The sequence below is a fragment of the Gymnoscopelus braueri genome (assembly GCF_963280865.1).
Source record: "Gymnoscopelus braueri genome assembly, chromosome: 4".
NCBI classification, from domain to species: Eukaryota; Metazoa; Chordata; class Actinopteri; order Myctophiformes; family Myctophidae; genus Gymnoscopelus; species Gymnoscopelus braueri.
Window position 1 is genome coordinate 33,076,860 of NC_137605.1, and position 25,873 is coordinate 33,102,732.

Below are 25,873 nucleotides of genomic sequence, written 5' to 3' on the forward strand. Positions count from 1 at the left end.
TACTTAAGGACGTTATTCCACAGTTCCACTTCTATGCCCAGAATGAGTGCTCATAGGCGGGTAGGAGTAGCGAGGAGGGTCGGTCTCTGAACAACCATCAGAGGTGGTATATTACACTTGGTTAAGTTCACCATTAGTTAATGGTGAGGAACAGGAATTAATGATGAGTTCATGATACATTCACGATGAATTAATGTATGAGTTCATCATTAATTATGTGTATGAATTTGTATGCTCAAGTAGTGTGACCACTGAGTACAAAGGGATGATTAGGGCAAGAAGTATTGTGAGTTACAGCGTAGCCTACAGCAGTCTAGGGTTTTGAAGGAAGAGCCATATGACATGACCAAGGGGCCAGCTTGAGATTTTTACATTGACTCCAATACGGAAGAGACAGTTCATATGAATGGCTTGTAGTTTCGCTGTTTTACCCCTGCTGGTGTCAGAAAGAATTTATCTTAACGCAGGCGGATTGTTTTTTGACAAACTTTAGACTCAATTTTCTTACCTTAATAAAAATTGTCATAAATACTATATGCTTCCAGTCGCTAGTTTAAAGTCTCCTTTCAATCATCATGATATGCGTTTTGCTAAATTATGGTCCCATTTATTTTAAAATTTACGATAAAGTAGGCTATGCTCTAGGAGGGGCGGGATGATTTGATTGACAAGCTACACAACCAATAGCATTCATCCCCCCCCCCCCCCGTAGAGACTGTAGTCTAGGGGCGTAAAGCTAGCTGTCCATTCTTTTTACAGTCTATGGATATGACACAGCTTCTGATTAGGAACTCTACACTTAGTAGACTATTTTCGGATGTAGCCACCTTGTTTGATTTCTTGTGTGACTCTTGTCTATTAAGGGAAAGAATATATGTTTTACCATTGTGATGTAGATAGCCAGACCTAACCATATAATACCGAGCAGACGTGTGTGTGTGTGTGTGTGTGTGTGTGTGTGTGTGTGTGTGTGTGTGTGTGTGTGTGTGTGTGTGTGTGTGTGTGTGTGTGTGTGTGTGTGTGTGTGTGTGTGTGTGTGTGTGTGTGTGTGTGTGTTTATGTCTGTCTGTCTGTCTGTCTGTCTGTCTGTCTGTCTGTCTGTCTGTCTGTCTGTCTGTCTGTCTGTCTGTGTGTGTGTGTGTGTGTCGTGTGTGCGTGTGCGTGCGTGCTTGTTTGTGTGTCCAGTCACATTTTTTACAATTATAAACATGACATCAGTGAGGTAAGGAAAAGGAAACCAATAGTAACCTCGTGTTCAAGAGCATGTGTCACTATGTGCAAAACATAAACAACCCCGCCTCCCTGTGTGTGGCAACATTTCCTTTCGACCTTTAGACACAAGAGGGCACTGTTGCACCTTGATAGATATAATTGATTTCATGACAACAGTGAGATGATGATGAGGATGATGAATTTAATTATAACTCCTATTCATAGATGACTTTCTAATAGAATAGACTCATAGTAGCCTTTTTAAGAATTTCTTTATGGCAAGCTTGAGGCTGCATACTGTAGAATGACCTTTGCCCTTTGTGTTACACTTTTATGTGCCTGCACTGGTGCAATAAATCATTAAAGATCACCAAGTCTCTGATAGACACCCCACTGTGACAGATTCATATTCGGAGCAACTCTCTTACCGGATCAATTCCATCAGGAAGATAAATATTCTGAACCAGCTATTTATTCGTCATATTACTTTAACTAAACTCACTGCATGAAATAGGCTGGTCTATGTGTATGAACACCAGTCCCCTAACATCCAATCCATGCAGTTTTATAGTATACAGTACATACACTCATATCCAATTCAAAACAGCACACAGATCCTGTTTTTCTATTGTATGTTTGAGTATGAAACTTGATTAAAATAATGATAATAATAATAATCTTATATTTTAGGAAAGATTTGATGTGCAACAGGGTGAGGCCTGTGCACTAACTTTTAGAAGATTTTACATTTCTTCCTTTAATTTATTTGCAATCATTGTATTATCAATCATGAGAATGAACCAACTAAGAGACAAGAGAGAGAGAGAATGCTTCATTGGTGTGGTGTTATTAATGCTGTTATTCTTTTTTTTTTTCTTTTCTTTTTTTTAATTTTTTATCCCGCGATTTTTGTAACCCATTTTTTTCACCCGGTGCCAATTTCCTAAGTGATCCTGGGCGCTACTCCCGCCCTACACCAGCACTACACCAGTCCCCCACAGTAGGGAGGCCAGGGCCGAGCTCATGCTTCCTTCAGGCATGAGAGCCAACTGACCTTCTTGTCACCTGACAGGAGGGAGTTTCCCTGGTTGGACGTAGCGCGTGGAAGGAACACGTTATTCCAACCAGTTCCCTTCCCCTCCATCAGGCGCCCCGGCTGTCATGGGGGAGGCGGTATAGCGACCAGGATTACTACATGTTTTTGCTGTTATTGATGTTTTTTGGGGAGAGCATCTGTGCCATTGTGAAAAATCGTGAAAATTGGCGCAAATCTTTAAATATATATATTTTTTACATTTTATTTTAGAGAACACCTGAGTTATGGGATTTCTCATTTGTATTTCTCTATTTCAGTTATGATGGGCTTGGTCGTAAGTATTGTTTCACGTTTTTCTTTTACTTGTTAGTTTACTTGTTAGTCCTGGTAGTTTATGGGAGTCTGGTGAGACGACTGGCACATAGTGCTTGGCTCACCAGACTCTCCACTTTTGCTTTCTGGCCAGCCCATCCCTTTTTTTGTTTGGTTAGGATTTTAGTTAGGGCTCTGTTTTGGTTTATTTCTGCACCTACCCTCCTGGTATGTTTATTACTCTTGTTGTGTGCAAGAATAAACCCCATTTAACATGCTCCATTTTTTATTGTTAAAACAGTATTAAACAGAAACAGACAAAGAAATCAATAACTTATATTATTTTCAACGGTAGGAAATCTAGGAATCATCAATAGTTGCGAACGCGGAAGGACCAAGTGGAGCTTACTATGTAACCGTGCTCGGGTTGTATTGTGACTGTGTGTGTCTGTGTACAGCCGCCCTCTCATTGGCTCGCGCCCCCATGTGACTCGAAACTCCGTGCTGAAATGCCAGCAGCTGCACTGCCTGTCTGCAGCCGCCAGAGTGCGCCAGAGTGCACTACTACAGTGTGGTTGAAATATAGCAGCCACAGTCAATCTGCGTTCGCTTCCAGCGTTCGCGCGTCTTACTTGTAGTAGTACTATGCATTTAAAAACAAATACAAGTTATACAACAATACCCAATGATATTTCTTAATACTGAAAATATTATATACATTTTTTAAATCTGTGCTGGGTATTAATAATCTCTTTTCACACAGCTCTCGTCTACAAAGATAGACGCTTACATAGATGATATAACTGATGATAAACGTCCAAGATTTGGCCGTCCAAATCGGTTGCTTCAGAAGCTATCCTACATTCCTAACCACGGATCTGAGGACGCATGCTGAAGTCCCGATCATTACGCCCCTGCTTTCGGGTGAGTTCTGGGTTCTTGGACCATTGGCCCCTGTCTTTGGCCTTGTAGCGTGTTTTCACTGATACTGAATCCCAGCTTGGGTATTCCTCTGTGTCGCCCCTCCTTCCATCTTTTTCCAGGTCTTCTTCCAGGAGCTGTAGGGCATCCAGGTGGGCAGCCAGGTCATCTACTGGCTGGTGCTGCTTTGGAGCTGATCCTCTCCTCCTGGTTGGCGAGGTGGTCACAACATCCTGAGACTGGAGCACAGCCGTAAGCAAGTCCTTGTAGAGTTGCCTGCTGGTCTCCTTCTGCAAAAGCAGCTCAGGGTCCACCCCCTTCCTCAGCCTATGCACCAGGTAGTGGACCAGTGTTCCCTTGTACAACCTGGTCATCACCAGAAATGAAAAGCGTTAGACACATCAGAGCATCAGCAAAAGCAAAATAGATTAAGTTGATCACCATGTTTGTTTGAATATTACTGACAACTGCTTTTTCAAGTGCTACAGAATAAGGCATCCAAATATCATGATTGAAATATTATTGCAAAGTTCAGAGAAAATCCCACAATATCATATATTTGTCATCATGCAGCTCTAGGCTCTACTCCTTATTATTGGTTGCTTGTAACTTTGGCAATCAATGAACTGAAGCATATCTTACTGCTGCTCTCATTGTACACCATAAAGGAAAGGAATGAAACTGCAGGACTTCAATCTGGGAGCCTCTCAAACTTGATTGACACGGCCCATTGGTTGATGCAGTTAACACAATAAAATCCTCTGTGTATTTTTTTTCAAATATTTTTGGGGTCTTTTATGCCTTTATTTGACAGGACAGTAGGCTGACAGGAAACAGGGAGAGAGATGGGGGGGTGACACACAGCAAAGGTCGTCGGGATCGGGAGTCGAACCCGCGACACGCTATCAAGCTGGATTACCAGTGTATGTGATATGCGGCCTGGACCACTAGGCCAGCGGGCGCCCCCTCAGCATTCATTTAACTGTAGTGTAACAATAGTCCTGTAAGGATGCCTTACCATGCAATTCGAGGCTCTTGTAGAGGAAAACACAGCAGCTGGTTGAGGTGAATGCTGTCTTTAAAGCAGATCTGCCATTGGTTGTAGACATGAGTCACATCAGAGTCCTGTTTGGGCTGTTCATGTACGTCCATTTTGATCTCTCCCGTCACATCTACAACACACACACACAACCATTTTGAATTGCCAATGCCATGTAAGGTGTACTGCTTGGAAAGGATATCCAAAAGGTTTTGGAGATCAAAGATTCAACCATTTTCCCACCATTTCGTGTTGAACTTCGCTTTTTAGCTGTGTTATATGTAATAATCAAAGCAAGATGGGCTTCAAGTAAGTTATTCAACAAAAACAGAACGTTTACATGATACTGATTAATGAACATTTGTCATGGAAATTGTGCTATATCATTATCATGGAATAGTTATTGTATGTGATTAACAGAAATGTAAGCTACCTTGTACAAGTAGTTACAACAGTTGTATTTACAGTAGTTCTCTTGCTGTCCTGAACAGTCTTACCTCGTTGTCTGTTGATTTCTCCAGCCACCATCCCAAGCAGCAGAGCCTGAATGACCTTCTCATCAGGGGGAGGACTGCTGTGCTGCAACCAGTAGCAAGTGACAGCGACTGGCAGGCGCAGGTTGGGTGGCACTCCACTCAAAGTGTTGTGTCTCACCCCAAGCGTCTCCAAATATACCCGTTCAAGAACGGACTGCTCAGCCTGTTAATGCAGGAGTAAACAGCAAGGTTAGTAGGTAGTTTTTCATTCATTTTTTTATATTCCGTTTTGGCTTATTTTTAAATGTTTTTCTTTCTTTTTTTTCACTTTAAATGTACTAGTTTTTTACTAGTTTGCTAGTTTAGTTTAGTTTATTCTTTTAGTTTTTAAGGCTTAGTTTTAGTTTATTTTTTATTAGTTTTAGTTTTAGTGTTAGTTTTAGGTTGTATATGGATTAGTCAGGGGCGAGATTTACCAAGGTCAGAACAACAGCAAAAATAGCAGATCTACAAGCTCACAACGCATCGCATGCATCACAACGTATTGTGAGCTTTTGGATCTGCTATTTTTGCTATTTAATTATTATTATTTTCTTAAATTGGCACATCTAAAATATTTAATAAAATATGAATCGTTTTTTTGGTGTGATTACAATGATATTTTGTCTGTACGGTATGGTATGTTAATACGATATAACTTATACAATTGGGATGACTGTATTTGTATCTTCTATTTAGACATTTAGATCCTGTGTCTGGTTTGACACGAGTGGTTGGCAATGGTAGGCCTACTGATGGTCAAACTTCTATTTCTCCCCTGAGCAAGCAAACCTAACTAAAACTAGTTTTAGTTAGGCTTACTACTGCATAATAACACAATAAAGCTCACAATTCATTGCATGTGCTCATAATACGTGCATTGAAACATAAAAATACCTAAATAAAGCATGTACTATTGGAATTTAACATTATTATATCTTACCTGATGCAGTAAGTCAATTAGAATTTTATTAGCATCTCCATGGACGATTGGTTGGACCATGATGTTGGAGAGCTGTGTGCCCTCTCTATCCCATTCCTCCACTCCGGTTCTTGTCTTATTACCTAACAACAGCCCGTACATCACCTGTCGGATAGGCCGAGAAGTAATATTGGCGCTTGGCAGGTGGGCGTGGTCCACCTGGCAAGCCTGGACCAGTCTTTTGAGCAGCAGCACGTCCAGAATGTCGGAGGTCAACCGGCCCTGGGTCAAAGGAAGGCGAGCCCAGTCGGGGACTATGCCCACCGCCTCTGGTTCAAGATCCGGCGCTGTTCCGTCATTGAAGAACCGGGGAAGGCAGGTTGGAGGGAACTGGTACTCCTTCATTCCCAGAGTCAAGGCCTGCAGGACCTCAGCATCTGTTTGTCTGCTCGAGCCACCCATTAGCCCCTGCACCGCCTTCAAAGCATCATCGGGACTCTGAAAGTCCTTCAGCCATCGCACCATCCCATCAAAGCGGCTCGTGGTCTCCCTTCCCGGTGGGATGTATTCAGGCCAGCGTATTAACAGGCCCATTTCATGCAGCTTGACATAGTCGTTGCCGGCCAGTGCAGCCATGAGAGGCAGGAGTTGGAGTTTAATATTGAAATAGACGCAGAAGCAGGATGTGGTATAGTATTTGCAGGGAATATAGCTCTGTCTCCCGCTCTGTGACAACGCGTCCCACTTGAAGTGCGAGATGGGCAGAAATCCCCCGGGGAGGTCAAAGACATAGAAGTCACTGTCGTTGCTCAATACCGGGCACCTCCACTCTCTAGCCAAGGAGGCGATTTGGCTGTCAGCCTCTCCAAAGCACTGTGCGAATGGCACCTTCAGGTTGGTCAGTGTCTGTTTGAGCACCAACTTAACCAGGGTTGGCAGGATGTTCCCCTTACCACCCATAGCTGCAATATGGGCTCTCCTGATCCTGTCTTCAGCTCGTTTCATCAGGGTGTCATATTTTATATCGGAGCAGTCTGACCCCCCATCCAGTACTACATACGGTTCAATCCCACAGTCTCTCAGAGCCTTGACAAACTTTGTAATAAGGTCCTCAAATGCATCATACTCTCCACCATGGTTCTGTTCCAAGCCAGCGTTGAAATAGAGCAAATGATACAAGTTACAGCCGTCAATAACAAGCTTACTGTTTCTGAAACGAATATCTCTAAATATCTTACTGTTGTTCTCGATGAATGTAGTCAAGCCCTGGACCCCCATTGTGAGTTCAGATTCTGTGCCTTGATGTCCAGTGGAACAGAGTGTTGTGCAGTGCAACCGAGTGATGCCTGTATTTATAGCAAGTTGAGTTTTCCTTTCCTTGAGTTTCATTTTCCTTTCCTTGAGTTTCATTTTCCTTACTGATGTCATGAATAGTTAAATAGGCATATACATTGTTGATGATAGTGCCATTACCTTCCACACATGAAATAAGCACTCATGCAATTATCAGAAATTGACTCTATCGATCACACTTTACTTGAGACTGCAAATTCAGACATGTAACGCTTAATTAATTATGAACTCATACATGAATTGATCTTGTACATGGTGAACTTAACCAAGTGTAATATATCATTACTTAAGGACATTATTCCAGTTTCACTTCTATGCCCAGAATGAGTGCTCATAGGCGGGTAGGAGTAGCGAGGAGGGTTGTGCGTGCGTGTGTGTGTGTGCGCGCGCGCGCGTGCGTGTGTGTGTGTGTGTGTGTGTGTGTGTGTGTGTGTGTGTGTGTGTGTGTGTGTGTGTGTGTGTGTATGTGTGTACAGCCTTGTTACTTTTATGAGTCCATTTGCAGGTGGTAGGTATATCAAACATCATCGATACTGTATTATAGCCTACAGTAGCATTAACAATCTTTGGCATATTTGGCATGATGAATAGTCAAATGAAACAAACTGCCCAGTCAGGTTATGTCACATTTTTTACAATTATAAACATGACATCAGTGAGGTAAGGAAAACGAAACATTAGGAAAAGGAAACCAAAACATAAACAACCCCGCCTCCCTGTGTGGGCCAACATTTCCTTTCGACCTTTAGACACAAGAGGGCACTGTTGCACCTTGATAGATTATAATTGATTTCATGACAGCAGTGTGATGATGATGATGATGATGATGATGACTTTCATTATAACTCCTATTCATAAATGACTTTCTAATAGAATAGACTCATAGCCTATTTAAGAATGTCTTTATGGTCAGCATGTGGCTGCATACTATAGGACGCCCTTTGTGTTACACCTTTACAGTATGTGCCTGCACTGGTGCAATAAATCCTTAAAGATCATCAAGTCTCTGATAGGCACCCCACTGTGACAGATACATATTCTGAACCAGCTGGTCTTTCACTGCCTCTGTCTTATTGTACTTTAGAGCATAAGTTTTTAATCTTTCAAAGCAATTTGTAAACTTGAGTTAGAGAGGCTCTATAAATAGTTTTTTTTATTAATATTAAGACAGTATTGAACTGAAACAGATAAAAACTAGAAAAAGTGCTCCTCGGAGCACAAGTCTCCGCCAGGTCAGGTAGGTTATTGTGGCCTCCTGGTGGCACCAAAATATGCCAATGTGAAAAGGGTGCCATTTCTTCTTAGGCCTTTCACGGCAATCGGACACTGCATTCATGATTTGAGGCATTTTATTCCAAAAATGTGGTTTGCTAAATGAGTCCTGCTGGTGGCGCTATAACAGGCCAATGTGAAGAGGGTGGCATTTCTTCCTCTGCATATTGGTAATGTGCGTGCAAAATTTCATGCGTCATGATTTTGTTCAAAACGGACCTATCCTGCAAACTTTGGAATTAGGATGGAATGTTCTATTAGGATGGAATGTGAAATATCGGACACATCCGTCTTGATCACATGACTATAGAGATACTGTGTACAGATTTTTGAATGTTTTGTGGACACAATCTGAAGGAGTAAGAGCAAAAAATGTGTTTTACAAAAGTCGGCCTCCTGGTGGCGCTCTAAAAGGCAGATGTGAGAAATGCAGGGCAAAGGTTGTTCCTTGGCCTCTAGGGAGTGTGCGTGCAAAGTTTCACGCAGATCGGTGCAGTTATAGGTAAAAACGTGAATTGGCCTGTTATAGCGCCACCATGAGGCTGATTTGAAAGTTTGTAAGTGGCATTTCTTCCTGGGCCAAGTGGGAATCTACATGGAAAGTTTCAAGGAAATCGCATACTGCGTTCATGATTTGAGGCATTTTGTTCAAAACGAACCAATCCTGCAAACTTTGGAAGGCAATGTTAACCAATTAGGATGGAATATGGAAAATCGGACAGATCCGTGTTGATTACATGACTTATAGAGATACTGTGTACCGATTTGCGTGATGTTTGGATAAAATCTGTAGGAGTAATATTTAATAAAAAAAATTTGCACAAATTGTCCTCCTGGGGGCGCTATAACAGGCCCATGTGAAGAATGTGGGGCAGAGGTTCTGAATTGGCATCCAGGGAGTGTGTTTGGACAGTTTCGCAGCGAGCGGGCCAACGGTGGCGGAGATTAGCTGCTCGCAGACAGAGACAGATGGACACACGGAAGGACACACAGACACAATTTTGCTATTACACAGGACAAAATTGTACTCCACCTTTCATGGACACATTTATTTTCAAACTCTTCTTCTTATACTTTTAAAAAGTTAAAAACATTTTCAAAAATAAATAAAATTGCCAAATCACAACACATTGCATCACCACATGTTGTGAGCTTAGATCGGCACATTTTTATAAATAAATAAATATACAGTATATATATATATATAGATATTACAATACAATACAATATTAGTAACGGTATTTGGTGAAAAATACCATGATATTTGATTTTGTCCATAAAGCATTTTTAAAACCTGTGCTGGGTATTAATAATCTCTTTCCACACTGCTCTGGTCTTTCATATATCAAAGCAGCCCCTGATTGCCACCGACATAGAAATACAGTGACTTGGGTGTCTTGGTAATCTAATCACAAGGTGAAGAGTAATAGAAAAATGGATAAAAGAGCAGGAGTCTGTAATTTACCCTATACCTGTAATAATTCTGCATAAAATGGTCACATCAGACGAATGCCTGCGTGTGTGTGTCCGTGCCTGTGCGTGTGGGGGTATCTATTTTTTTGTTTATTTTTAAACACGCACAAAGCCTGTTGAATTTTTTTTTACAGCTGAACAGGCATCACACATGGTGGAGGAACGGAAGTAGAAGTGTGAAGAATGAACAGAATAGCAGAACACTTGACCAACCTTGTGGTCCCTTAAGAGTCTCCATCTAACTATGGGTGGTGAGTGATGTTTCAGTTGAGTCGCACGTGCAGAGAACATGATGAACCAGGCAGTATCACACGACAAGTTCTGAAGTTTAATACACACATAGAGAAATAATATATACAGTATTAGACAGTGGACACATGACGTGACCAGAAGATATGGAACAAGGACAAGAACAGAATGGATAGAAATAGAACATGCATCTCGTATCATTGTGCACAGACGTCAGTAAGTATGGTCATCGCATCACGGGTATCTTATGCTTACGTAGATGAGTGATTCACCACGTGTGTACTGGGTCAATCATAATTCATAACACCCAGCACACCTTGTGAACCCATGACATTTTCCCTTTTTATTTGTCCATCCAAATGGTTGTTTCAGAAGCTAGCCTGCCTTCCTAAAAATGTATCTGATCTGCATTATGAAGTCCATGCAACATGCCCCTGCTTCCGGGAGAGTTCTGGGTTCTTGGGCCTTTGGCCCCTGTCTTTGGCCTTGTAGCGTGTTTTCACTGATACTGAAGCCCTGTCTGAGTATTCCTCTAGAGTCACTGTATTGCTCCTCCTTCCATCATTTTCCAGGTCTTCTTCCTGGAACTGCAGGAAAACCAGGTGGGCAGTCAGGTCATCTACTGGCTGGTGTTGGAGCACAGCAGTAAGCAAGGTCTTGTAGAGTGGCAAAAAAAATGTCCACGCGGTCACGGTGGCATGATGAATAATCAAATAAAACGAACTGCCAGTCAGGTTACTAGGTAATAAATAATTAGTCTGATCGCATGGCCAGCCTCTCCACAGCTCCGCCTACTCTCTGCCTGAGGAGCGCAGTGGGCGGAGCTGTGAAAGGTCTGGCCGTGCAAGATTACTGTGGCTAATTATAAACATGACATCAGTGAGGTAACAAGGGGTGTGTGTGTGTGTGTGTGTGTGTGTGTGTGTGTGTGTGTGTGTGTGTGTGTGTGTGTGTGTGTGTGTGTGTGTGTGTGTGTGTGTGTGTGTGTGCGTGCGTGCGTGCGTGCGTGCGTGCGTGCGTGCGTGCGTGCGTGCGTGCGTGCGTGCGTGCGTGCGTGCGTGCGTGCGTGCGTGCGTGCGTGCGTGCGTGCGTGCGTGCGTGCGTGCGTGCGTGCGTGCGTGCGCGTGTGTGTGTGTGTGGGGACTGGAGCCATCGATACTATGCTATAGCCTACAGTAGCATTAACAATCTTTGGCATATTTGGCATGATGAAATAGTCAAATGAAACAAACTGCCAGTCAGGTTATGTCACATCTTTACAATTGTAAACATGACAACAGTGAGGTAAGGAAAATGAAACTTGAAGAAAAGGAAACCAATGTCAGGAGCATGTGTCACTATGTGCAAAACTTAAACAACCCCGCCTCCCTGTGTGGGCCAACATTTCCTTTCTACCTTTAGACACAAGAGGGCACTGTTACACCTTGATAGATTATAATTGATTCCATGACAGCAGTGTGATGATGAGGATGATGATGATGATGACTTTCATTAACTCTAATTAATAATTATGTATGGCAAGCGTGTGGCTGCATACTGTAGAATGACCATTGCCCTTTGTGTTACACCTTTATGTGCCTGCACTGGAGCAAAAAAAATCCTTAAAGATCATCAAGTCTCTGATAGACACCCCACTGTGACAGATACATATTCTGAACCAGCTATTATTAGTCATATTACTTCAACTAACACACTGCATGAAATAGACTGGCCTATGTGTATATGAACACCATTCCCCCTAACATCCAATCCAGTTTTACACTCATATCCCGTTCAAAACCGCACACAGATCCTGTTTTGTTGATATTTTGTTGATAGTATGTTTAATTGATAAGTATGACACTTCAAAATATTAGGAAGCGCTACAGAAATTGGGCTGCAACAACAAAATTCAAACCAAAGCTACAAACATCTGCATTATTTCAAGTGGCGTGCTCATTACCGACAAGCAAGCGGTAGCGAACTGTTTTAACAGCTTTTTTACCACCATTGCAACCCAGTTGGTAAGCAAACTTCCTCAGCATTCAGGTTTGTACGGCTCTGACCACATCCATGCTCACTATGTTAAACTAGGGGCTAAAAAAGACTCCTTTTCATTCAAACCAGTAAATGCTGATGATGTGCAGAAAAAACTACTCGCCCGCCAGCCAAACAAGGCCACCGGCCTTGACAATATCCCCACCAGATTCCTCAGAGACGCAGCTACTGCTATTGCCCCCATAGTAGCCCAAATCACAAACCTATCCATCAGCCAGTGTCACGTCCCACAGGATTTCAAGTTGGCAAGAGTAATCCCTCTGCATAAAAAAGGAAGAAAATTAGAACCTGGCAACTATAGGCCTGTTTCCATCCTTTGTTCCATCTCAAAGGTTGTAGAGCGATTAATTCAAGAACAAATCAACAGCTACCTCAGCGAGCATAAACTGTTGTTTGAATTCCAATCGGGCTTCAGAACCTCCCATTCCACTGACACATGCCTACTGTATCTGACCGACTACATCAAACGTGAGGTAGACGCGGGCAAATACTGCGGCATGGTCATGTTGGACCTCCAAAAAGCGTTCGACACTGTAAACCATTACATTTTACTTGATAAGCTGAGGGCGATTGGTTTTGACTGCACATCACTAAACTGGATGAGATCTTACCTGGAGGGAAGAGAACAAGTGGTTGACATCAACGGAACCATGTCCTCATCCCTCCCGGTGAGCTGTGGGGTTCCTCAGGGCAGCATTCTAGGGCCGTTACTGTTTCTTCTATACATTAACGACATGAGTGCTGCCTGTAACTGCAAATTGTTCCTGTTCGCTGATGACTCGGCACTCCTGATCTCGGGAGAGGACAAGTTGCAAGTTGAGGAGGCGCTCAGCTCCGAACTCTCAAAAATCCGTACTTGGCTTACCGATAACAAACTGTCACTACACCTTGGGAAAACTGAATCCATTCTCTTTGGGACCAAACATTCCCTCAGACAGATGGATGTAAATAATTTCAAGGTCAAAGTCGATGACACAATTATCTCTAGCAAAGAAGAGATTACCTATTTGGGTTGTGTTCTTGACAAATACCTGACAGGTGAAAGCATGGCTACAAAGGTGGTCAAAAGAGTAAACCAGAGAACCAAATTTATGGGCAGAGTTTCCTCTTTTGTCAACCCTCAGGCCCTCAGGACCCTCTCTGGGGCCCTGATTCAACCACTTTTTGACTATGCTTGCACCTCCTGGTACTCCAACACCTCAGTGTCACTGAAGACTAAGCTTCAAACCTCCCAAAACAAACTGATTCGGCTACTCCTCGGATTGGGGCCCATGACCCACCTTTCTCCCACCCATTTTGCCAGCCTAGGCTGGCTCTGGGTGGAAGACAGGGTTAAACAACTAAAAATGGGACTGGCCTTCAAAATTGTAAATGCAAATTTGCCCGATATGCCCCCTATTCCCGCATATCTGAGTAAATACCTCCAAAAGGTTAGCGACACCCACAGTCACAATACCAGAGGGAGCGTTAACAACAATTTGGTACCACCCACCCATAAAACAAACATGGGCAAATTCTCCTTCTACAGCACTGCCATCCAGGATTGGAATAGTCTAACTCCATCCCTCAAAAAATGCAGTTCGCTGGGCTCATTTAAAAGAGCCTTAAAAAATCACCTTTCAGGAGGCCAAAGGAGGAGGTAGTACCATTTTCCCATTAGACAGCAGACCCTCCCCCCCCCCTGTTCTTGTACATATTTTTTTCCCCCTCTTTTTTAATTTTTTGTTGTACATAGTGTTATTTTTTTTGCTGTTTATTTTGTAATGGTATTTGAACTGTGGTGCCACTATATATGCCTATGAATTGAATACCAAGGCCCTCATTGGAAACAAGTCCGCAAGGACTTTTATGAACGGACCTGTTAGACAAAGTATTTTAAATGTAACTGTGCTGTTTTACATTTTTTGCCTAATAAAATATTCAATCAAAAAAAAAAAAAGACTGCTTGGAAAGGATATCCAAAATGTTTTGGAGATGTAACCATGTTTCAAACATCATGTGTTAAGCTTAGCTGTTTATATTGTTACTTTTCAAAGAATGATAGCGTAAGTAAATTTGTAACTTTCTATAAGACCCAATTAACAAAAGATTTGTTGGGGGCTTCAAATAAGTTATTCAACAAAACACTAAACATTTGCATAATTATGCTGAATATTAATGATGGTTTGTAATGGAAATTGTCTCCTGGTCTATCATGGAATAGTTACTGAATGTAATTAGCAAAAAGTTAAAGGTAACCCTGTAAAGAATGTTTTCACATGTGTGTGTATTTTGTATTTAGCTCGTAGTTGAATGCTACAGTAGCCTACACATGCATGCACATCTTTCTTTTGTAGTCCTACCTCGTTGTCTGTTGATTTCTCCATCCACCATCCCAAGCAGCAGAGCCTGAATGACCTTCTCATCAGGGGGAGGACTGCTGTGCTGCAACCAGTAGCAAGTGACAGCGACTGGCAGGCGTAGGTTGGGTGGCACTCCACTCAAAGTGTTGTGGCTCACCCCAAGCGTCTCCAAAAACACCCGTTCAAGAATGGACTGCTCAGCCTGTTAAATACACAACACACAATTAAGTATGCACATTATGTGCACTGAAACAGAGGCGCAATGTAGCCTATAAACCGGGTTTCTAAAACAACTCAAAGCTATGATACCAGCAACAAATGATGTGTGCAGCATGCGGCAACCTTGCTTCACATTTAACCTTGCCTTCATATATATAAAAACAAACAAAACAAAAAAACATGATATCTTACCTGATGCAGTAAGTCCAGTTTTAGTTTTTGGGCAACACCACGGACGATTGGTCGGACCATGATCTCTGACAGCTCTATGCCATCTCTGTCCCATTCCTCCACTCTGGTTCTTGTCTTACAACCTAACAACAGCCCGTACATCACCTGTCGGATAGGCCGAGAAGTAATATTGGCGCTTGGCAGGTGGGCGTGGTCCACCTGGAAAGGCTGGACCAGTCTTCCGAGCAGCAGCACGTCCAGAATGTCGGAGGTCAACCGGCCCTGGGTCAAAGGTAGGCGAGCCCAGTCGGGGACTATGCCCACCGCCTCTGGTTCAAGATACGGCGCTGTGCCGTCGTTGAAGAACCGGAGAAGGCAGGTTGGAGGGAACTGATACTCCTTCATTCCCAGAGTCAAGGCCTGTAGGACCTCAGCATCTCTTTTTCTGCTCAATCCACCCATTAGCCCCAGCACCGCCTTCAAAGCATCATCGGGACTCTGAAAGTCCTTCAGCCATCGCACTATCCCGTCAAAGCGGCTCGTGGTCTCTCTTCCCGGTGGGATGTATTCAGGCCAGCGTATTGACAGGCCCATTTCACGCAACTTGACATAGTCGTTGCCGGCCAGTGCAGCCATGAGAGGCAGGAGTTGGAGTTTAATATTGAAATAGACGCAGAAGCAGGATGTGGTGTAGTATTTGCAAGTGTAGAGCCCTGCTAAATATAGGAAATGAATGGAAATGAATATGTGGCATATATGTTTATTATTTATTCTCTCTCAGCAATGCAGCGTTGGTTAACTTCAGCTTTTATTTTGCTAATAATACTTCCTGCCTACTGGTGCCTGTTTTTGTGCCAATGTGGCATCAGTGCGAGGGGGTTGGCATATAAAAAGACTTCCTTGTTTTCTAACGCGCCAAAGAGAAGGAGAGTGTGAATATCCTGATTGTGGTTTGCGAGGGAAAGAGCCACTTTCTTTAAGAAAACGAGGGTTTTGTAAACAGTATTGGCACAAGTATTCTCTGTCTTATTTTATTTTGTTTGTAAGTCTAGTGCCTCGCTAAAAACTATTCTCCAGTTCAGTCTTGTCTCGGAAGAATCGACGGGTCCGGTGTTTTGTTTACATGCTTGTTTTTCGGGGACGTTCACGTTAAACGTCTGCTCGACCTGCTGTGAGGACAGTAGCACCGCGAACCGGGCTTAAACGGGAGAACCGGTGGAGAAGAGGAGTCGCCGACGGGTCGCGCGTCAACGCTGCCGCGGTGGAATATATCCTGTGGAATATACTGTGTTGCTCATTCATTCAAGCCCTTGGAGCCCTTGTGAACTTGGCCGTGACTCGCGCGGAGCCGTGAGTAAAAGGAGGATATCTAACACTGACTGAACGTGTTGCTAAGGAGTGATTTTGTGCACCAACGTATGGGCCCCACCGTTTTACAAAATCCAAGCGCTTGGTATTAGTGTTATTGAACATTTTGCTCTGAGTGAGCTGTGAATTGTGAACTCCACACACACACACACACACACACACACACACACACACACACACACACACACACACACACACACACACACACACACACACACACACACACTATTTTTGTGTTGGTTTGGGATATCCCTGAAGAAGGTACATTTGTTATTTCAAGGTTAATAAGTGTTATTGGCTTTATATGCAGAGGTTTGTTAAATCTTTAATTTGGTTATTGTCAACTGTTTTGAAACAGTTATTGCTGTCAAACATTATACACACACACACCCACACCCATCCACTCATACAACAGAAACGGAATAAATCCCTTTGTTTGTTATTCCGTTTATATGGTTGTCCTGAGCACTTTATTGTTACTATTCTGAGGTTGTCAATTTTGGTACTGTTACTAACTATTCACATTTTTCTGGGGAATACAAAGAAAGCTCATAGTTTATGGGTTAGTAATCTCCAGTGGAGGCACTGCACCATAAGTATTCTGTTGCTATCAACTCAAGCCTGCATTAGTACTGGTAAACTAGGTGAATCAGCCAGTTCAACACCAACAGCTGAGAACACAGGATCCTGTTTTTATTTTATGAGACTTTTGGCCCTTTATAGTGAGGAAAAGGGTTACATTTTGGAGGCACTACTGAGATTTATTATTTTCTTCACCTATTTACCAGACAGGCACATGTTTTTTGTTTCCATTTGAGAAAAAAAAAAAAAGAGACAAGACAAAATGGATCTTTCTAAGGCTGTTGAATGGATTCAACAGGAAAAAGTCAGCCCTTCTCGTGCCATATTACTGAGCAGGGTACCTATAGATGTTAAGGAAGAGACTATCACTAAAGTATTAGATACAGTAAAGATTTTTGGGAATCCTAAGATTTGTGGCCGCCGCGGAGACTCCACTGGCACCCAGCTGTTCCTGTTACTGGAGGCTAGCAGAGATTTGGACCCTCTTACCGTACCTCCAGAAATAGGCATTGATGGCGAAGCTGGACCCTGGGCTGTGCATGTAGTTGAAACTCTTGTAACACCAGAAACTGCTCCTGTGGAAGATGCTTTCCGAACAAAGTTGTTGTCACTACTACAAACAGAAGGTAAATCTATGGAAGATTTCCGGGCCATTGCATCAGAAAGCCAATCTCCTAAAGCAGATGTGAACATGGATTTAGTACATGCTATTGGCCAATTAGTGGACAAGTGCAACCAGGTCTCTGCAGACGGACCTAGCTACAGAAAGCTCAGATTGTTTTCAGGATTGAAACCTGTATCCCCTGGTGAGGAAGAATATGATGCATGGATGGAGCAGGCTACTCAAATGATCAGTGAGTGGCAGTGCAACGATGCCGCAAAGAGACAGCGCATAGTGGAGAGCTTAAAAGGGCCTGCTGCTGATATTGTTCGATTTTTGAAGGTCAGCATTCCCAATGCCACAGCCACTGATTATTTATCTGCTCTTGACACAGCCTATGGCACTACAGAAAGTGGAGCAGACCTTCTGGCCACCTTCAGACACACATACCAGAATGAAGGGGAAAAACTCTCTGCGTTCCTGTATCGACTTGACAAACTTCTCCACCGCACTCTTCTAAAGGGAGGAATTAGGGCAGAAGACATGAATCGAGCACGGATAGAACAGCTCGTCAAGGGTGCACTAACTCATGACATGGTCGCTCTGCGCATAAGACTGAGCCACACTCTGGCGAAACCCCCTTCCTTCTCACAGCTGATGCGTGACGTACGAGAAGAAGAAAATTGGATCAGCGCCAGAGAAGGTGTGAAGACTGCTGCTACCGTCGCTGCTGCCACTGTAACCCAGACTTCTGTGACCTCTGAGCTGAGCAGTTTAAGAAACGAAGTGAAGGAATTATCTTCTCAAGTAACCCGACTGTTGAACGTCGCTCCAGTAACTCCTACTACCCCTGAGCGTTCGATGGTGATGGCTGGGCCTGTAACTCAAATGCCAGAAGTTGCTGCCCGGGATGCACCATCCAGAGTGAGAACGTCCAGAGCTCCACAGCCAGGAATCTTTTGCTACCAGTGTGGGGAAGATGGGCACACTAAAACTAACTGTCAGCAACCTGAGGATCTGCGGAAAGTGACTCAGAAGCTGATTAGAGGGTCCCGGCAGCAGGGAAACTTCCCCGGAGCCAGGTAAAGGAACGGTCCTTGGCTCCACATGAGGTTCGTTCCACCACATGTTCGCCCCCAGTGAGGGGAAGCCAAAACCAGTTACCTTCAGGTCTGGTGGGCCCCTCATCTGATGTACCAGTGCAGATAGAAGGAATTTACACAAGAGCCCTGATTGACAGTGGTTCCCAAGTGACTCTCCTGTATCGTAGTTTCTATGACTCTTACCTGAAACACTTACCTCTCCAACCGATCGAACAACTTGAAATATGGGGCTTAAGCACTCACAAGTACCCCTATGATGGTTACCTGTCTGTCCAACTCAGATTTACTGAAACTGTAACCGGAGTGCCACAGACAGTTGACACCTTGGCTCTAGTCTGTCCTGACCCAGTGACAAATGAAAACATTGCCATATTGGTGGGAACCAACACTCAGCTGGTGAGAACAATGTTCGAGTCTTGCAGAAAACAGGCAGGGGAAGAATTCCTAAAAACTTTGGCCATACACCCTGTTTTCCGAGAAGCCTACAAGACTATTAAACAGACTGACCTTTCCCCAAAAGATACAGACAAGCATGGAACGGTGTGGTTTGCCCAACGCAAGGCGATTACAGTAAAACCGGGACAGGTGTTTAAAGTCACTGGCCTCCCCAAGTTCCCCGGTGAGTTCACAGACCAGCTTGCTCTTATTGATCAGCCTAAAGATACTTCCTCTCCCGAAGAGTTACAGGTGAGACCTGAGGTTCACCCGTCTGAGGTCGTGTTCAGTAGGCGCATTACAGTGACTGTTAAAAACATGTCATCAAGAGAAATTTTCCTGAAACGTGGAACTCCCCTAGCCCACATTTATCCGGTAGCCTCTGTTCCACTGCCAATGGCGCAAAGTACCACTGAAAATGCTGTTGAGCTGACCCCTGAGTCCTTTGATTTTGGGACCTCTACTATGCCAAAGGAGGCAAAGAGACGTCTCTGTGAAAGAATGATGGAGAGAAAAGAGGTTTTCTCTTGCCATGAGTGGGATGTGGGCTGCTCTAAGAGCACAAGGCACGAGATAAGACTGAAAAATGCCAGACCTTTCAGAGAGAGGTCACGCCGCTTGTCGCCTGCTGACTTCGAGGATGTGCGGAAGCACTTGCATGACCTCCAAAACCATGGCATTATCTCTGAATCACGAAGTCCTTATGCCTCGCCAATCGTGGTTGTACGCAAGAAATCAGGGAAGGTTCGAATGTGCGTTGACTACAGAACCCTTAACCTCCGAACGATACCAGACCAGTACACTGTTCCCAGAATAGAAGATGCTCTCCATTCTCTGTCCGGCAGTAAATGGTTTACCGTGCTTGACCTGAGGAGTGGGTACTATCAGATTCCCATGAGCGAGTCAGACAAGGAAAAGACTGCTTTTATTTGTCCTTTGGGCTTTTACCAATTCGAGCGCATGCCCCAAGGAATTTCAGGAGCCCCTGCCACATTCCAGAGAATCATGGAACGTACAGTCGGTGACATGAACTTTCTGGAAGTGTTGGTGTATCTGGATGACGTAATTGTGTTTGGGCGAACTCTCGAAGAACACGAGGAGCGGCTGCTCAAAGTTCTTGACCGGTTGGAAGAAGAAGGCTTAAAGCTATCACTTGACAAGTGTCAGTTTGGCAGGACTTCTGTCACTTATGTTGGACATGTTGTGTCGCAAAATGGAGTAGCGACAGATCCATCCAAGATTGAGGCTGTTGCCACCTGGCCAAGACCTCAAACTGTGACGGCGCTCAGATCGTATCTTGGATTTTGCGGCTACTATCGCCGTTTCGTGAAGGATTTCTCAAAGCTCTGTCGTCCACTAAATGAACTCCTTCAAGGGTATCCTCCCAGCTCCCACTCAAAGGGAAGTAAGGCTGCGAATTCGCCCGACAAGACTTACTTCAAACCTTCTGAGCCTTTTGGTTCCCGATGGAATGAGCAGTGTGAACATGCTTTTCAAGAACTCAAGACTCGGCTTACCAAGGCCCCTGTGTTGCTGTTTGCAGATCCCCAGAAGCCTTATGTTTTGCATGTGGATGCCAGCTTGGACGGCTTAGGTGGTGTTTTATACCAAGAACATGGTGATGGTCTACGCCCAGTCGCTTTCATCAGCAGGAGTCTGTCGCCATCTGAGAAAAACTATCCAGCACACAAACTGGAGTTTCTAGCACTGAAGTGGGCTGTTGTCGATAAACTCCATGACTACCTCTACGGAGTTCCAGTACAAGTCATAACCGACAACAACCCACTGACCTACATTCTGACGTCAGCTAAACTGGATGCCACTGGACACCGCTGGCTCTCGGCTTTGTCTACTTACACCTTCAGTTTGAAATACAGGCCAGGTCGACAGAACATTGATGCCGACTCTCTGTCCCGACGTCCACATGATAGTGCGTCACCGGATGACAAATGGCAGGAAATTCCAGTTCCTGGGGTAAGGGCTCTCTGCCAGACCATGTCCATTGACACCGGAACTGGACACTATCCCTGCATGGTTGAGCCGATGGGAGCTAGTGTGTCTGCCATTCCAAAGGTTTTCTGTCACACTACTGCAGTAGCAGCTGATCAACTGCCCACTTTCAGCCCAGCTGAGCTTCAGGCTGCTCAAAAAGGTGACCCCTGCCTAGGCAAAGTATGGCTAGCTGTCAGTCAGAAGGCACCTGCCAGTTACATATCGACAGACCATCCAGATATTACACTGCTGAAAAGAGATTGGGGGAAATTGTCGATCAATCAGGGTCTGCTATACAGAACAGTTAAGCAGTCTGACCAGCGTATACGGCGACAGTTGGTGCTCCCCAAGCAATATCACAGCATTGTCCTCAAGTCACTGCATGATAGCAATGGACATCTAGGGTTCGACAAGACGTATGCCCTAGTTTGTGACAGATTCTTCTGGCCTCGCATGAAGCTTGATGTAGAGGCGTACTGTAAGACTTGTGAACGATGCATAAAGAGAAAGACTCTGCCCCAAAGAGCTGCACCACTCTCACATATCCACAGTTCAGGCCCCATGGATCTTGTATGCATTGATTTCCTGTCCATAGAACCAGACTCCCGCAATGTGTGCAACGTGCTAGTAATAACGGACCACTTCACAAGGTATGCACAGGCAATCCCTACAAAGGATCAAACGGCCATAACAGTGGCAAGAACCCTATGGGAAAAATACTTCATTCACTATGGGGTTCCGACTCGCATACATTCCGACCAAGGTCGTGATTTTGAAAGCAAGTTGGTGAAAGAGATGCTGACCATGTTAGGAGTGAGGAAATCAAGGACGTCACCCTACCACCCACAAGGTGATCCTCAACCCGAACGTTTCAATAGAACACTTCTGAACATGCTAGGAACTCTTGAACCCAGTCAGAAGTCCAAATGGAGTCAGCATATCACCCATCTTGTACATGCATATAACTGCACCCCAAATGAGGCTACCGGCTATTCCCCATACTTCCTCATGTTCGGAAGGGAAGCCAGGTTACCTGTGGATGTTTGTTTTGGAGTGTCAGCAGATGGAACATCAACGACTTCTCACCTGAAATACATATCTAAGATGAAGAAAGAACTCCAAGCAGCATACCAGCTGGCTAAATCCACTGCCGCTAAAATGAACCAAGGTAACAAAGAGAGATATGACCAGAGAGTGCGGTACCATTGCTTGAATCCTGGGGATAACGTCCTCCTTCGAAACCTCGGCCTGAAAGGTAAACAAAAGCTTGCTGATCGTTGGAGTCCAACTCTGTATGTGGTTGAGGGGCAATTATCTGATCTCCCGGTCTATCGTCTGAAGCCTGTGGATGGGTCAGGACCTGTCAAGGTCATGCACCGGAATCATATTCTGCCTTTGGGCCAAGGAGTCAGATTAAGTCCTGAAGTTGACCCAGAGCCTGCTCCCACCAAAAGAAGGTTCAGGCGCAGGAAGGCCAAGGAAAGGAGACAAGCTCAGGATGATCACAAAGTTGACTCCGCCATTAATGTACCCCTGGAGCACTCTTCAGATTCAGAGTCTGAGTATGGGTGTTATTTAGAGGACGTGGTCATTGACACTCTGGAAATATGTGATCAGACAGACCCGGAGGTGATAGAGTCTGATGCTGCTAAATCTGCCCCAGAAGTGCCCAGGGTCTCAGAATGTTCAGAAGATCTATCTGCTTTAATAGAAGATAGTGCTGAGGTAGTAGATGCCGGTGAAGAAAGGGAAGTAGAACGGGAATGCCCTATTGAAAGTACCAGCACTGCAACGGATCCTACTATAGTGAACTCAGAACCTAAATTAAGGAAATCAGAGAGAGACAGGAAGCCAGCAGAACGATTCACGTATGAAAAGCTAGGAGAGCCATGCATAGAGCCTGTAGTGACGACGCATATTGTTCACTTACCCACATCACACACACTACATTTCCCTGAACACTACACTAGTTGTCATACTTGGTGGTGTAACTCTTTTGCTAAATGTAAGTTGTGTATGTCAAGGGAACCATTAAAGAAAAAAACTGATGTACCAGGCATCTAAGTTACGTGGGGTTAACTTTGGTTCTATGTCATGTTGCCAGCATGGGGGCATGCTGAAATTTGGTGGGGGGAGAATGTAGAGCCCTGCTAAATATAGGAAATGAATGGAAATGAATATGTGGCATATATGTTTATTATTTATTCTCTCTCAGCAATGCAGCGTTGGTTAACTTCAGCTTTTATTTTGCTAATAATACTTCCTGCCTACTGGTGCCTGTTTTTGTGCCAATGTGGCATCAGTGCGAGGGGGTTGGCATATAAAAAGACTTCCTTGTTTTCTAACGCGCCAAAGAGAAGGAGAGTGTGAATATCCTGATTGTGGTTTGCGAGGGAAAGAGCCACTTTCTTTAAGAAAACGAGGGTTTTGTAAACTGAAAGACATTCACAGTATTGGCACAAGTATTCTCTGTCTTATTTTATTTTGTTTGTAAGTCTAGTGCCTCGCTAAAAACTATTCTCCAGTTCAGTCTTGTCTCGGAAGAATCGACGGGTCCGGTGTTTTGTTTACATGCTTGTTTTTCGGGGACGTTCACGTTAAACGTCTGCTCGACCTGCTGTGAGGACAGTAGCACCGCGAACCGGGCTTAAACGGGAGAACCGGTGGAGAAGAGGAGTCGCCGACGGGTCGCGCGTCAACGCTGCCGCGGTGGAATATATCCTGTGGAATATACTGTGTTGCTCATTCATTCAAGCCCTTGGAGCCCTTGTGAACTTGGCCGTGACTCGCGCGGAGCCGTGAGTAAAAGGAGGATATCTGACACTGACTGAACGTGTTGCTAAGGAGTGATTTTGTGCACCAACGTATGGGCCCCACCGTTTTACAAAATCCAAGCGCTTGGTATTAGTGTTATTGAACATTTTGCTCTGAGTGAGCTGTGAATTGTGAACTCCACACACACACACACACACACACACACACACACACACACACACACACACACACACACACACACACACACACACACACACACACTATTTTTGTGTTGGTTTGGGATATCCCTGAAGAAGGTACATTTGTTATTTCAAGGTTAATAAGTGTTATTGGCTTTATATGCAGAGGTTTGTTAAATCTTTAATTTGGTTATTGTCAACTGTTTTGAAACAGTTATTGCTGTCAAACATTATACACACACACACCCACACCCATCCACTCATACAACAGAAACGGAATAAATCCCTTTGTTTGTTATTCCGTTTATATGGTTGTCCTGAGCACTTTATTGTTACTATTCTGAGGTTGTCAATTTTGGTACTGTTACTAACTATTCACATTTTTCTGGGGAATACAAAGAAAGCTCATAGTTTATGGGTTAGTAATCTCCAGTGGAGGCACTGCACCATAAGTATTCTGTTGCTATCAACTCAAGCCTGCATTAGTACTGGTAAACTAGGTGAATCAGCCAGTTCAACACCAACAGCTGAGAACACAGGATCCTGTTTTTATTTTATGAGACTTTTGGCCCTTTATAGTGAGGAAAAGGGTTACACAAGGAATATAGCTCTGTCTCCCGCTCTGTGACACCGCGTCCCACTTGAAGTGGGAGATGGGCAGAAATCCCCCGGGGAGGTCAAAGACATAGAAGTCACTGTCGTTGCTCAATACCGGGCACCTCCACTCTCTAGCCAAGGAGGCGATTTGGCTGTCAGCCTCTCCAAAGCACTGTGCGAATGGCACCTTCAGGTTGGTCAGTGTCTGTTTGAGCACCAACTTAACCAGGGTTGGCAGGATGTTCCCCTTACCACCCATAGCTGCAATATGGGCTCTCCTGATCCTGTCTTCAGCTCGTTTCATCAGGGTGTCATATTTTACATCGGAGCAGTCTGACCCCCCATCCAGTACTACATAAGGTTCAATCCCACAGTCTCTCAGAGCCTTGACAAACTTTGTAATAAGGTCCTCAAATGCATCATACTCTCCACCATGGTTCTGTTCCAAGCCAGTGTTAAAATAGAGCAAATAATACAAGTTACAGCCGTCAATAACAAGCTTACTGTTTCTGAAACGAATATCTCTAACTATCTTACTGTTGTTCTCGATGAAGGTAGACAAGCCCTGGACCCCCATTGTGAGTTCAGATTCTGTGCCTTGTTGTCCAGTGGAACAGAGTGGTGTGCAGTGGAACCGACTGATGCCTGTATTTATAGCAAGTGGCTATAAATGGAAATGTGGAACATAGCTCCTCCACATATCCGGCGAGCAGCATTTACTCAAAGGATGCTTCAAAAGTCCAAAGACTCCCCCCATCTACCAATCCATGCAGACATCTACAACCCACCCACTGCTCGACTTCCATCCAGACGGCCAATTTGGAAGAACACCCCACCAGCTGACTTCACCATCCAATCAGCTTGGAAAAATGAATGGGAGTCCAAGGAGGTCCCAAACAAACATCTGGTGTCAGACCCCAACCAACAGGTCCCTGGCACCAACCTCCCAAGGAGACAATGGTCGACACTCAATCGATTCAGGACTGGACATGGCCCCTGCTTGGCCAGCCTTCACAAGTGGGGCAGTAGCCCAAGCCCACTGTGTGCTTGTGGAGAGGAGCAAACTATGGAGCACATCATAGAAGTTTGTCCTCTCCAAAGACTGAAAGGAGGATTAGTCACCCTCCACACAGCAGACCAGGAGGCAACTGAGGAGTTCACCCAAAAA

The 25,873-nt window shown here is 44.3% G+C and overlaps 2 protein-coding genes across 2 annotated transcripts; both read right to left on the reverse strand.

Moving 5' to 3' along the window:
- Positions 1–3,426: 3,426 nt before the first annotated feature.
- Positions 3,427–7,235, reverse strand: LOC308083566 (single-strand DNA endonuclease ASTE1-like; the record flags this gene model as incomplete). The annotated part of the gene is made up of 4 exons (XM_080425880.1): positions 3,427–3,847; positions 4,500–4,653; positions 5,018–5,219; positions 5,979–7,235. The coding sequence occupies 4 exons, from the start codon at positions 7,233–7,235 to the stop codon at positions 3,427–3,429; spliced, it is 2,034 nt and encodes a 677-aa protein (XP_080282006.1).
- A 3,479-nt stretch (positions 7,236–10,714) lies between these two features.
- Positions 10,715–25,282, reverse strand: LOC308083567 (single-strand DNA endonuclease ASTE1-like; the record flags this gene model as incomplete). Its single annotated transcript, XM_080425881.1, has 9 exons — positions 10,715–10,930; positions 14,712–14,885; positions 15,095–15,786; positions 17,513–17,576; positions 18,075–18,140; positions 18,624–18,812; positions 19,964–20,043; positions 20,179–20,278; positions 24,704–25,282. The coding sequence occupies 9 exons, from the start codon at positions 25,280–25,282 to the stop codon at positions 10,715–10,717; spliced, it is 2,160 nt and encodes a 719-aa protein (XP_080282007.1).
- Between the last annotated feature and the right edge of the window lie 591 nt (positions 25,283–25,873).